The sequence below is a fragment of the Eptesicus fuscus genome, chromosome 25 (assembly GCF_027574615.1).
Source record: "Eptesicus fuscus isolate TK198812 chromosome 25, DD_ASM_mEF_20220401, whole genome shotgun sequence".
Lineage (NCBI taxonomy): Eukaryota > Metazoa > Chordata > Mammalia > Chiroptera > Vespertilionidae > Eptesicus > Eptesicus fuscus.
In genome coordinates, this window is record NC_072497.1 from 10,716,917 (window position 1) to 10,729,465 (window position 12,549).

At 59.1% G+C, this 12,549-nt stretch overlaps 1 protein-coding gene across 1 annotated transcript in view; it reads right to left on the minus strand.

Moving 5' to 3' along the window:
- Positions 1-3,950: 3,950 nt before the first annotated feature.
- The window catches only part of ADAMTS17 (ADAM metallopeptidase with thrombospondin type 1 motif 17), an 87,960-nt gene continuing 79,361 nt past the window's right edge, over positions 3,951-12,549 (minus strand). The window contains exons 22-23 of the mRNA XM_054713343.1: positions 5,373-5,550; positions 3,951-4,123 (exon numbers count right to left, since the gene is read on the minus strand). Of these exons, the coding sequence (XP_054569318.1) occupies positions 3,951-4,123; positions 5,373-5,550 (351 nt within the window). The remainder of the gene's footprint in view (positions 4,124-5,372; positions 5,551-12,549) is intronic.

Below are 12,549 nucleotides of genomic sequence, written 5' to 3' on the forward strand. Positions count from 1 at the left end.
GTCTCTCTCACATCGATGTTTCTGTCTCTCCCCCTCCCTTCCACTTTCTCTAAAACAGTGGTCGGCAAACCGCGGCTCGCAAGCCACATGCGGTTCTTTGGCCCCTTGAGTGTGGCTCTTCCACAAAATACCACGGCCTGGGCGAGTCTATTTTGAAGGAGTGGCGTTAGAAGAAGTTTAAGTTTAAAAAATTTGGCTCTCAAAAGAAATTTCAATTGTTGTCCTGTTGATATTTGGCTCTGTGGACTAATGAGTTTGCCGACCACTGATTTAAAAAATAAGCCAATGGAAAAAGATCCTCGGGTGAGGACTGACAACAACAAATGTTTACGAACTCACACTGTAAAATGGCCATTTAACAGGAGTCATGATATAAAGGATAGCCCGGCCGGTGTGGCTCAGTGGTTGAGTGTGGACCTAGGAACCAGGAGGTCATGGTTCAATTCCCGGTCAGGGCACATGCCCGGGCTGCAGGCCTGATCCCCAGTAGGGGGCATGCGGGAGGCAGCCCATTGATGGATCTCTCTCATCATTGATGTCTTCCTCCCCCCGCCCCTCTCTTTCTTCATCTCTGAAGTCAATAAAATAAATATTAAAAAGAAAAGAAACATCAATGATGAGAGAGAATCACCGATTGGCTGCCTCCTGCATGCCCACACTGGGGATCGAGCCTGCGACCCGGGCATGTGCCCTGACCGGGAATCGAACCGTGACCTCCTGGTTCATAGGTTGACGCTCAACCACTGAGCCACGCCAGCCGGGCCCCACCCAGGGTTTTGCAACCACACAGGGAGGAGGCCCAGGACGGAGTGGTTGGTTAGCACTTGCTCGCTGGGGGAGACACAGCCAGAAGCGCATGGGCCAGCGCCCCCTGACACTGTCCACAGCTGGCCGGCAGCCCCCAGCTCCCTGCAGACAAGCCCCCCGACTTCCCCAGAGGAAGGGGCAACGGCCGCTCTCTCTCAGCCTGCGACGACTCGCTTTTGTCTCTTGCTGCACAGACAGCTTACGACTGTTAGAGGAAAAACGTTTTATTGAACAGACTCAGCTCGCTTCCAACGAAATGACAGATCTTTCATGTACAGTGTGTCCAATGTGTGTCTTCTGTTGTATTCCTCCCCCTCGCCCCTTCTTCTTCTTTCGAAAACCAGCACCAGAAAAGTCAAACACCCCGGGTACAGTACGCAATGTGAGTTAGCTAATGGGGACTATATACATCGGACTCCGGAGAGAACAGAGACACGCTCTTACTGCCACTGAGCTCGTCCCCCGTGTGCAGAGATGGCCAAGCCATGGTCAGCCGAGAGGGTTGCATCTGCACCAATGAAAATAGCACCATGAGCCCGGCCGGTGTGGCCCGGTGGTTGAGCGTCAACCTATGAACCAGGAGGTCACGGTTCGATTCCCGGTCAGGCTCGATCCCCAGTAAGGGGCGCGCAGGAGGCCGATCAATGATTCTCTCTCATCATTGATGCTTCTATCTCTCTCCCCCTCTCCCTCCCTCCCTCTCTGAAATCAATAAAAATATATTTTAAAAAGAATAGCACCATGAGATCCTAAGACGGTAGTTAGCCACGCATGTGTGCGGCCGCACAGGGACAGCACTCGACTGACAGACAGTACAGGGCGTTGCTGACCATAAAGACACATCGCTGCGCTGTGGCCATCACAGGGTGTCCGTGTCCTCTGAACCAAGTGGGGCGAGGGCTGCACCGAGGTCAGTCCTTGCCGGTGAATTCCCGATCGCCAGCGCCCGCGTGAGTGAAAGGCACCTTGGGAAGCAATGGGTGTTTGATAACAACCGAGTCAGCGCTTGCACTCGGAGTGGGTGAGGCCCTTGCCAGGGGCGTGCACTTGATTCAGAGGCGACAGGGAAAGGGCTCAGCTGGGAGCCCAGGCCACGGCCCACGCAGGCGTGCAAGCTAAGCTGCCCCGGCTTCCTTAGCTGGCAACCACCCCCCCACACCCTCTTGCCCCCCAGCTCTGTCCATCTGTGATGAACTACAGAACATTTGGGGCTAAGGAAAAACAAAATCCTAGTGCCACAAGATTTAAGAACTTTGTGGGTACAAGAGCTGGGGCGGGGGGTGACATGAGAAGGTGGGCAGCTCCATCCTGGCATTCTGTCCTTTCTCTCCGCAGAGAACCGGGCACTGAGCACCGAAGGAGGTTCCTCCACACTCATCTTTGATTCCAGGGGTTGGGGGTGGGGGCGGGGGCCGAGGGGCTGCGTCAAGTCCCGGCCACGCCCCTCCACTTCCCCCATCCCCGGAGCAGGCTTGAGAGAGCAGAGGGATTTGTTGTTTGTCATTGTGATTGAAGCTGACCTGAACGTGGTGACATCCACAACACAAACACAGGTCACAGACACAGCACCAATACGTGAAGAAGCACCGGAGAAGACCCCATGGACACCCTCTGGGGTGACGGAGGAGATGGTGGGGTCCTCATGGCAAAGTCCTTGAACATGAGCACCCATCCAACTGCCACCATGCTGCTCAGGGAAACGGACTTCCTGGCATCCAGGGCCCCAGTTCCCAGGCTGGGGTCCCTTCCTCCCAGCTCCCAGGAAGTGAGCGGCTTGTGCGCGAGCAGTGCTGTGGGTTGGAGGATCCTGGCTGCACGACTGTTGCGCCCTGTTGTCAGGACTCGTCTGTGCCCTCAGAGGGGTCACCTCCCCGGGCTCCAGAGAGGGCACAGCTCTGTTTTGAGGGGCGAAGGGACTGAAGGTGAGAAAGACCCTCTTCATGCTTTTCTGAGTGTCCTTCTTGCCCCACTGGGAAGATGGTCAACAGGGACAGCATGACAAGGTCTGCGCTACAGGAAGGCTGGATGGCCGGGCAGTGGTCCCTGGTCCCGGCCAGGCGGCTCTCCTCCACGGATCCTGGCCCACTAGGCGGAGCGCCCCCAGGAGGAAACCCGCCTGTGATGGACGAAGCGGCCAGGCCTGAGCTTGAATCTTCTGAGGTTCTGGAGATAATCAACTTCAGACAGATGGCCAAGGTCACTGGGAAGCCATCCACAAAGGCGCCCAGTTTATGAAGTCCTGGCTAGAATGGAGGGCCCCACCTCCAAACGAAGTAAAGTAGAGGGCTCCGGAAGGCAGAGGGAAGCCCCCACAACCCTGACGAAGCTGTCCTGAGCTCCCCGTCTGCCAGGAAGCGATCCCAGAGCTGCTCACAGCACCTGGAAGAGAGGGTCTTCCATTTCCCTGGGTGGACAGCAGAGATCTGACAATGAAACACCTCCCCACACCTAAACCCTACTAGAATCTTCTCCCCGACACAGCTGATGCAATTCGACGTGGCCCCGGTCTCCCACTGGTTCACGCAGATCCAGCCTCGCAGAGGGAAGTCCTCCAGGCCAGGCCCAGGGTCCAGAGAACCTGCTCTCAGCGCTGGGCAGACGGCAAAGTTCCTGTGTTGTTGCCAGGCCCCTCCGGAGAGGCCGCCGGCATCTGTCCTTCCACCCAGGGTGCCGCTGGCTTTCAGAATAAAGCCCGATTTAATGTCCGCGGCCTCATTTTGGCTATCCCGCCCTGTGACACGCGAAGCACCGGGAATTCGGACGACAGAAGAGAGCCGAGGCAGAGGCGGCCATGACGTCTTGCTCTGTTGTCGGTTGTCAGAGGTGCCCCCGTTGAGGTCCAGGGGACCTTCGAGACTGTGCCGATTCTGTGGTTCAGGCCTATTTCTCCCTTACTGTAGAAAGCCATCCAGTGGCTCTGAACAATATATTAAGTATAAAAGCACTAAGGGCAAAGGTCAAGTCCACCCTTGAGTTCTACGGGGATTGGATTCTTGGGACGGCCTGTGGGGGAGGGGCGCTGTGCTTTGGAGGATCCTGGCTGCAGGACTGCTGTGCCCTCAGGTGGGTGGGTGTTTAGCTGGCCCTGGAGTCAGGAACTCAAGACCTCACACCGGAGAGTGGCGGGACCGCGGGAGCAGGTGTCATGAGCTTGGTGAGGGCGGGGGCAGTGGCCGGCGCATCTTGTTGGCGTAGAAGTCCCTGCACGTCTGGCAGCAACGCTGGTACCACCGCATGTCCTGGCAAAGGTTCTTTTCCCGGATGACCCGACAGTACACGGTCCACTGGTCCCGCGTGCATTTATAGGTCAGGGCAGCTACGGGGACAGTGGAGAGAGAAAGCCTGGGGGTTACAGATGGCATGGGGTCATCGTGGCGCAGGCCCGGAGGTGGCCTGTGGCCCGACCCACGCTGGGCCGCCCTTACCGTTGCCCCGTGGAGCCCGGCGGAGACTGAGGAGGTATGTCCCCTGCTGGGGACACTGTGGCTGCTGCTTTCTTCTACGGGGGACACACCCCTGTGCCCAACGTGACCACGTGGCCGAGTCTGGTGGTCTGGCTGCCTCCTTGGGATGGGGGCACTGCCCACCCTGCCTCTGAGCTAAGTGGCGCTTACTGTTATTTTGTGGCAGGAGACCTCGTTGCTATGGGCATTTGTGAAACACAAGGACACGGGGCGCTGAAGATCAAAGGGCCCACACAGCACAAGGTCACAGCGCAAGGTCACAGCACAAGGTCACAGCGCAAGGTCACAGCACAAGCAAGGGGCCCGAGTCGCCTTCAGGGTCATAGTTCTGCAGAGAGGAGGTCCTGCCTGAGGGACCTCCCTGGGGGACCCCGAGGAGCTTGTGCATGCAACAGCCTGGGGTGCACCTCTACGCGCTCGCGCCCCCTCGCCCCCACCCAGTGCAGCCACATAGCAACGCCCTTCGTTCCGGTGCCATGCCAAGCGGTAGGAAAGCTGTGGGTGGGAAATACGCCCTGGGGACTTCTATTTGGACGAGCAGGAACTCTGTGCAGGCGCCACTGGAGCAGTGTTCAGTGTGTCTCGCCCTGCGCCCCTGCTGGCCCGGGCCATGCCCGCTAACGGCCGAGCTGGGAGCCCGCGGGGCCGAGCTCTCACACAGAAGGTCCCCGTAGAACGAAAGACCAAACCCGCTAACTCCCGTCTTCTCGAGCGCGGCTTGAGGAACAGCCCGTGTGGATGGGCGTCCCCAGCGATTCACGAATGACACCCCCATGGCCTTCGTTTGCAGAAGAAAGCGCCTCCCTTTGCCCCGCCCCACACAGGAACCCTAAAACATTGGGAGGAATTCCCTCGCGCTCCCCAGGGGTTGGCAGGGGGTCAGCGGGACACTGGGTTTGAGACAGACGTTAGCAAATGGCTTTCTCATGACAAGGACTGAAATTCCACCTCCGATCTGCTACAGCGGTGACCCATGTCGGCCTCCCCGGGGCTCAGATAAGACCGAGGAAGGCGCTTCCTGGCTCATGGACACCACCCCCCCCCGCCCCCCGACCAGTGGGACGCGTTGGCGGGGGAGGCGGGGGGGGACAGGGCACTCACCCAGGCGTGGGGAGGTGATGGTGTTCACGTTGATCTTGTCGTTGCAGACCTCCAGGTGGCACTGCCTGTAGGCGGCGGGCTTCGAGAGGGCGGGGCACTCGTTGCCATGGCGCCCGGTGACCTTGTGCATGCACTGCACCACGCGGGACTGCAGGCCCTTCCCGCAGGTGGAGGAGCACTGGGGGGACAGGGCAGCCTGAGCGCCTGAACCCCCTGCCTCCCGCCTCATCTCTTCCCGGCAGGCCTGCCCCAGGCGTCACCAGGAGCAAGCACCCGGGAGACCCAGTGGGCGCCCTCTGTGCCCAAGGGCTGTGTGCGCCGCCAGGTGGATTCCTCTCCTTTCTGATGGACAAGCGGGATCATGGGGCTTTTGTTTGGGTTTTTAATAAATATTTGTATTGATTTCGGAGAGGAAGGGAGAGGGAGAGAGAGAGAAACATCCATGATGAGAGAGAATCATGGCTCGGCCGCCTCCTGCACGCCCCCTCCTGGGGATGGAGCCTGCAACCCGGGTGTGTGCCCTGACCGGGAATCGAACCGTGACCTCCTGGTTCATAGGCGGAGGCTCAATCACTGAACCACACGGCCAGGCTTGTTGTTGTTGTTGTTTTCCACTGTAGAGGGATAACGGGGCACAGACCATGGTGCGGTGGAGGGCCCAGTCTTTCTGAGTCACAGAGAAGCAGAAACCCCCAGCGACCCCTCTGTGGGCCCGGCCTGCTCACACCAGGGGGCTGTCTCCGGGAGCCCCGGCCCCACGGTGCGCCCTGTTCCACACCCCACCTCCTGGCCCAGGGCCCTGGTGCCAAGCGAAGTCCTGTGAACACAGAACACAGTCATGCCAACGTCCAGCCAGAGCAACACGGAGCAGAGTCACGCCAACACGGGGCGAAGTCATGACAACAGAGCAAAGCCATGCCAACGCAGTGCAAGGCGATGCAACAGGTGCATCCTGTGCCAACGTGGACCACCTGATGCCGACGCAGTGCAAGGCGATGCAACAGGTACAATCCTATGCCACCATGGACCACCTGATGCCGACGCAGTGCAAGGCGATGCCAACGTGGACCACCTGATGCCAACGCAGTGCAAGGTGATGCCAATGGGTGCAATCCTATGCCAACGTGGACCACCTGATGCCAACAGGTACAATCCTATGCCAACGTGGACCACCTGATGCCAACAGGTACAATCCTATGCCACCGTGGACCACCTGATGCCAACAGGTACAATCCTGTGCCAACGTGGACCACCTGATGCCAACAGGTACAATCCTATGCCACCGTGGACCACCTGATGCCAACGTGGACCACCTGATGCCAACAGGTACAATCCTGTGCCAACGTGGACCACCTGATGCCAACAGGTACAATCCTATGCCACCGTGGACCACCTGATGCCAACGTGGACCACCTGATGCCAACAGGTACAATCCTATGCCAACGTGGACCACCTGATGCCAACAGGTACAATCCTATGCCAACGTGGACCACCTGATGCCAACAGGTACAATCCTGTGCCAACGTGGACCACCTGATGCCAACAGGTGCAATCCTATGCCAACGTGGACCACCTGATGCCAACGTGGACCACCTGATGCCAACAGGTACAATCCTATGCCAACGTGGACCACCTGATGCCAACAGGTACAATCCTATGCCAACGTGGACCACCTGATGCCAACAGGTACAATCCTATGCCAACGTGGACCACCTGATGCCAACAGGTACAATCCTATGCCAACGTGGACCACCTGATGCCAATGCAGTGCAAGGTGATGCCAACATGGACCACCTGATGCCAAGAGGTACAATCCTATGCCAACGTGGACCACCTGATGCCAACGCAGTGCAAGGTGATGCCGACGTGGACCACCTGATGCCAATGGGTGCAATCCTATGCCAACGTGGACCACCTGATGCCAACAGGTACAATCCTATGCCAACGTGGACCACCTGATGCCAACAGGTACAATCCTATGCCAACGTGGACCACCTGATGCCAACAGGTACAATCCTATGCCAACGTGGACCACCTGATGCCAACAGGTACAATCCTATGCCAACGTGGACCACCTGATGCCGACGCAGTGCAAGGCGATGCCATGGCTATGAGTGAATCGCCGAAGACAGCAGCACAAACACATTCAAAAACAGGCGGCACTCCGTGGGCTCAGCTGGCAGTGCCCGGGCCCAGCCTGGCGAACGGAACAGGCGGCACAGGAGGGGGTGATGAGGGCACAGGCAGACACCCATGGTCAGGCTGCCCCTTACAGAAGCGCTGCTCTCCCACCGGTTCTGACCTCTGACCCCGCACGAGCGGCCCAACGTTACCGTGCACGCGAGACCGGACACAGCATTATGTCTGGTATGAACCTATGGCTTTAATTGTGAACACGGAACGACATGAATGAGTTACGGGCTTTCAGCAGGCGTTTGACGAGCCCGCCTATGCTATTAAAGACGTTTATGTCTAAATTGGTCATAAAATAAAATTAAAACCCTGCTGCCTGAGAAAACGGGGTTTCCATGTGCTCGGGGCCTTGTTTCTGTGACCATTTGGCACAAACCAGACCCGTGAGGAGAGAGAGGGACCCGGCAGTACCAACACCATCCTTTCCTCCTCAGGTCTGGACTCGGACCCGGGGCCTGGCACCACCTGCTGCCGGAGACACGCCCCGAGGGAGAGCCAGGTCCTCTTTTTGTGTCGTTCATCCTCACCCAGGGATACTTTTCCCGTGACTTTTAGAGAGAGTGGAAGGGAGGGAGGGAAGGGGGCAGAGAGAGAGAAATGTCAAAGTGAGAGAGACACATCGACTGGTTGCCTCCCGCATGTGCCCAGACCAGGGCCAGGGATGGAGCCTGCGATCCAGACACGTGCCCTGGACCGGAATCGAACCTGGGACCCTTCAGTCTGCAGGCCGAAGCTCTATCCACTGAGCCAAACCAGCTAGGGCTTAAAAAAAAAAAATGTTTATTGACTTCAGAGAGAAAGGGAAAGGAGAGATAAAAACATCCATGTTGAGAATCATGGATCAGCTGCCTCCCACACGCCCCCTACTGGGGATGGAGCCCTCACCTGGAATCGGAGCGGGACCTGCTGGTTCATAGGTTGATGCTCAATCACTGAGCCACGCCGTCGGGCAAGAGCGAGGTATCTGTCCAGGCCCTTCTTGGAGGGACAGGGGACAGGTGGCAGCTGGTTTCCAAGTCCCGAGGAGACTGCACTGGCTCACGAAGAAGTCGCCCGCAGTATGCCTGCCTCACCCCCACAGCGCCCCCTGCCACCAGGGAGCCGGGCCCTGGCAGCCGGGCAGTGGGCCTGGCTGAGTCACTCCGGGCCAGGAGTGCCAGCAAGGGTTCCAGTGTCTTTTGCAGGTGTGGTCACGGGGCCTGTGAGAAACCAGGCGAGGCCTCAGTCCTGCGGGGCTGTTAAAACCAAGTGCAAAATTGACAAGGTCTCTGCCCAGAAATGATCCAGGGCCGTCGTATAACTCAGCTTCCACCTACCAACCGGGTTCGATTCCTGGTCAGGGCACATGCCCGGGTTGCAGACTCGATCCCCAGTGTGGGGCGTACAAGAGGGGACTGGCTGCCTCCTGCACGCCCCCTACTGGGGATGGAGCCTGCAACCCGGGCATGTGCCCTTGACCGGAATCAAATCCGGGACCTTCACCCCGCAGGCTGACGCTCTATCCACTGAGCCAGACCAGCGAGGGCGAGCAGCGCTACTGTTATGAACAAAAGCAGGCACAGGGCCAAGAGCGGAGGCCAGGGCTGCCGGGTGTCCCCTGGCCTATAGCTGAGCGCTCCCAGGTGGCCGGGCCGGCCTCTGCAGGCAGGTGTGGCCGGTACTGACCTACTGACCCCGCAGCTCAGCCAGGTGGCCTGCGGGGCACAGAGGCCGAGGTGGCCCTGACGACAGACACGGTTCCTGACAGGTGTGCGGCCGGCTTGTGCACGGCCTCCTCCTGTCACCTGAGCTCCCCACAGTAAGGACGACAGGCGCAGGCAAGGACCGTCCCCCCCGCCCCCCACCCCACCGGCCTCGGCTTCAATTGAACAGCGAGGAGGCCGCCCACCGTGCGGCCCGATAGCATCGGCTTAGCCCCGAGCTTTAAAACGCAGGCACACAGATCTATAAAAGACAGGAACGGATCTGGTCTTGTCTGAAGCCCTCCTTCCCTGCTGGGCGGTTTTCTCCAGTCGCTCGTTACACGGACATTTCACGGGGCTCCCCAGACACAGGCAACTGAGCGGCAAGGGAGAGGCCCTACATCCGCCCCAACAGCTCCTTGCCTGGGGCTTGAAGGCGGTGCCAGCCCCTCACGCTCCCTCCCCAGCCACAAGGCCTGCTGACCTGCCACCCCGCCCAGGGCCCTGCCCCAGCCAGGAGGGGGCGCCAAAGACACTTGGGGTGTGAGCTCTCAGGAAAAGCAATCTCTATATAGAAATCTATAGATATAAAAGGCTGATACGCAGTGTCTCCTCAGGAGTTCGACTGGGAGTTCAACCGCTCGCTATGACATGTGCTGACTACCAGGGGGCGGCGTGGAACGAAGGAAGGCCCTGGCCGGCAGCCGGAAGGAAGGCTCCGATCGGCCCTGATCGCTGGCCAGGCCTAGGGACCCTACCCGTGCATGAATTTCGTGCACCAGGCCTCTAGTATTGAAATAAAATAACTGTTGCCCAGCCAGCGTGGCTTAGTGGCTGAGCACAGATCTATAAACATGCACCAAATGCATGAATGGTGTCTCCGGGGGCGGAATGTGAGCCTCAGGGCCTGCGTGACGGGGTCTCCCACCCGGGCCTGCCCGCCCTGAGGCCCCCACTCCTCCCAGCCACACCCCCAGCTGGGAGGGACCAGGTCTCTGTCATCACGGGAGGCCAGACCCTAACGACAGGCTCCACTAGGGCGAGACGTCGCTGCTCCTCCCGTCTCTCCTGCAGGTAAAGTCACGACTACATAGAACCCCAGGTCCCAGGGGGATGCTTTGAGAATTGGTGAAAGGAGGCTGTAAAAGTCTCGGAAGAGGGACTCGCTGCAGGAATGTCACAGCTGTGTGTGCGTGAGCCGGGTTCCGGGCTCTGTGGGAGCAGGGGACTAGGTGAGGGTGACGGGATGCGAGGTGGACCCTCACTGCCCAGCATCACCCTGATGTGGTCACTGGGCCATTCTCAGAGGGGCAAGTCTGCCTGGGGCAGGTTTGGGTAACAAAGAATGAGAGAAAGAGAAAGGAAGGGAGGTGGGGGAGAGGGAAGGAGGGAGGGGGAGAGAAGGAGGGAGGTGGGGAGAGGGAAGGAGGGAGGGGGAGGGAAGGAGGGAGGTGGGGGAGAGGGAAGGAGGGAGGGGGAGAGAAGGAGGGAGGTGGGGAGAGGGAAGGGAGGGGGAACGGAGAGAGAGAGAGAGAGAGAAATAGGGAGAGATGGGGGGAGAGAGTACCCCTACAGTAACTCCTTCTGTTTGTGCCTGAAGGGCACTTGCCTGGGAAAATGTCAAAGCATGTGTGACAGATCGCCCCCCAACTTGGCATGAGCGCCACAGGCCTCGGAAGCTGTTGGAACCTGAGCCAGCAGGTTAAGCAATAATGAAAATCCCCGTCCTGGCTCCAGGCTCGAGGCAGCAGATGCTATCTTAGACATCCGCCCCCACACACACACACACAGCCCCCCACATCCCCCACACACACCTCCAACACACACACACACACACACACACACACACCCAACACAGACCTACACACACACACATACACCTACACACCCAACACACATCTACACATACACACACAGCCCCCCACATTCCCCACACACCTCCCCCCCACACACACCCAACACACACCTACATACAAACACACCTACACACCCAACACACACCTACACACACACACACACACACAGCCCCCCATCCCCCCGCACACCTACACACACACACACCCAACACAGACCTACACACACACACATACACCTACACACCCAACACACACCTACACCCACACACACAGCCCCCTACCCCCCCGCACACCTACACACACACCCATACACTACCAACACACACACACACACACCCCCCCACACACACCCAACACACACCTACATACAAACACACCTACACACCCAACACACACCTACACACACACACACAGCCCCCTACCCCCCCGCACACCTACACACACACACACCCAACACACTACCAACACACACACACACCTACACACACAGCCCCCCACACACACCCACACAGCCCCCTACACCCCCACACACCTACACACACACACACACACACCCAACACACACACCTACACACACCTACACACACACCCAACATACCAGCAACACATACCTACACACACACCTACACACACAACCCAACACACACACCTACACACACACACACACACACACACACAGTGCAACTCACACACCTATACACATACACACACAGCCCCCCACACCCCCAACACACACACACACACACACAAACCCACCTACACTCCCCACCACAGCCATCCATCCTCCCCAACCCCGGTCTCTCTGACTGGCAGACTCTGGCTGGGACATGGCAGCTGGGGAAGCAGAGAGCTGGGGCGCCCCCAGATGGCAGGCTGGTCTTCTCAGAGCCCTGGATTCCGGCTGGCGAGCAGGGAGCCGGGAGCATGGGGCTCGCAGGGGGCACTCTCCCGTCTCTCCAGTCTGGTACCTGACCTCGCCGCCAGGACAGTTCCAACCCCCTGCACCCGCGTTAGAGCCTCCTTGAGCTTCTACCCCAGGGACAGGGCGGCCTGGGGAGGGAGGTGCAGGGCACACAGCAGCGAGGAGCAGAGCCCGGCGCCGCCCGGCCGGAGCTGCCCACACCTCACTCTGCTTCCTGCCGGCCCTGTGGCCCTGGGAGCCGCTCTCCGGGCTGCGTGTGGCCTCTGCCACTTCCTTCCCACCCACACCTGCACCGATGTCCGTCTGCCTGTCAGACAGGGCACGGCCCCGCTACGTCCTCAGTGACCCGTCCTCAGCGACCCGTCGGGCACCTCGGGCCCTCCCAGGGAGACGGCGGCCACCAGTTTGAGTTCTGATCAGGAAACAATCAGGGCCCGGCCGGCGTGGCTCAGGGGTTGAGCGTGGACCTATGAACCAGGAGGTCACGGTTCGTTTCCCGGTCAGGGCACGTGCCCAGGTTGCAG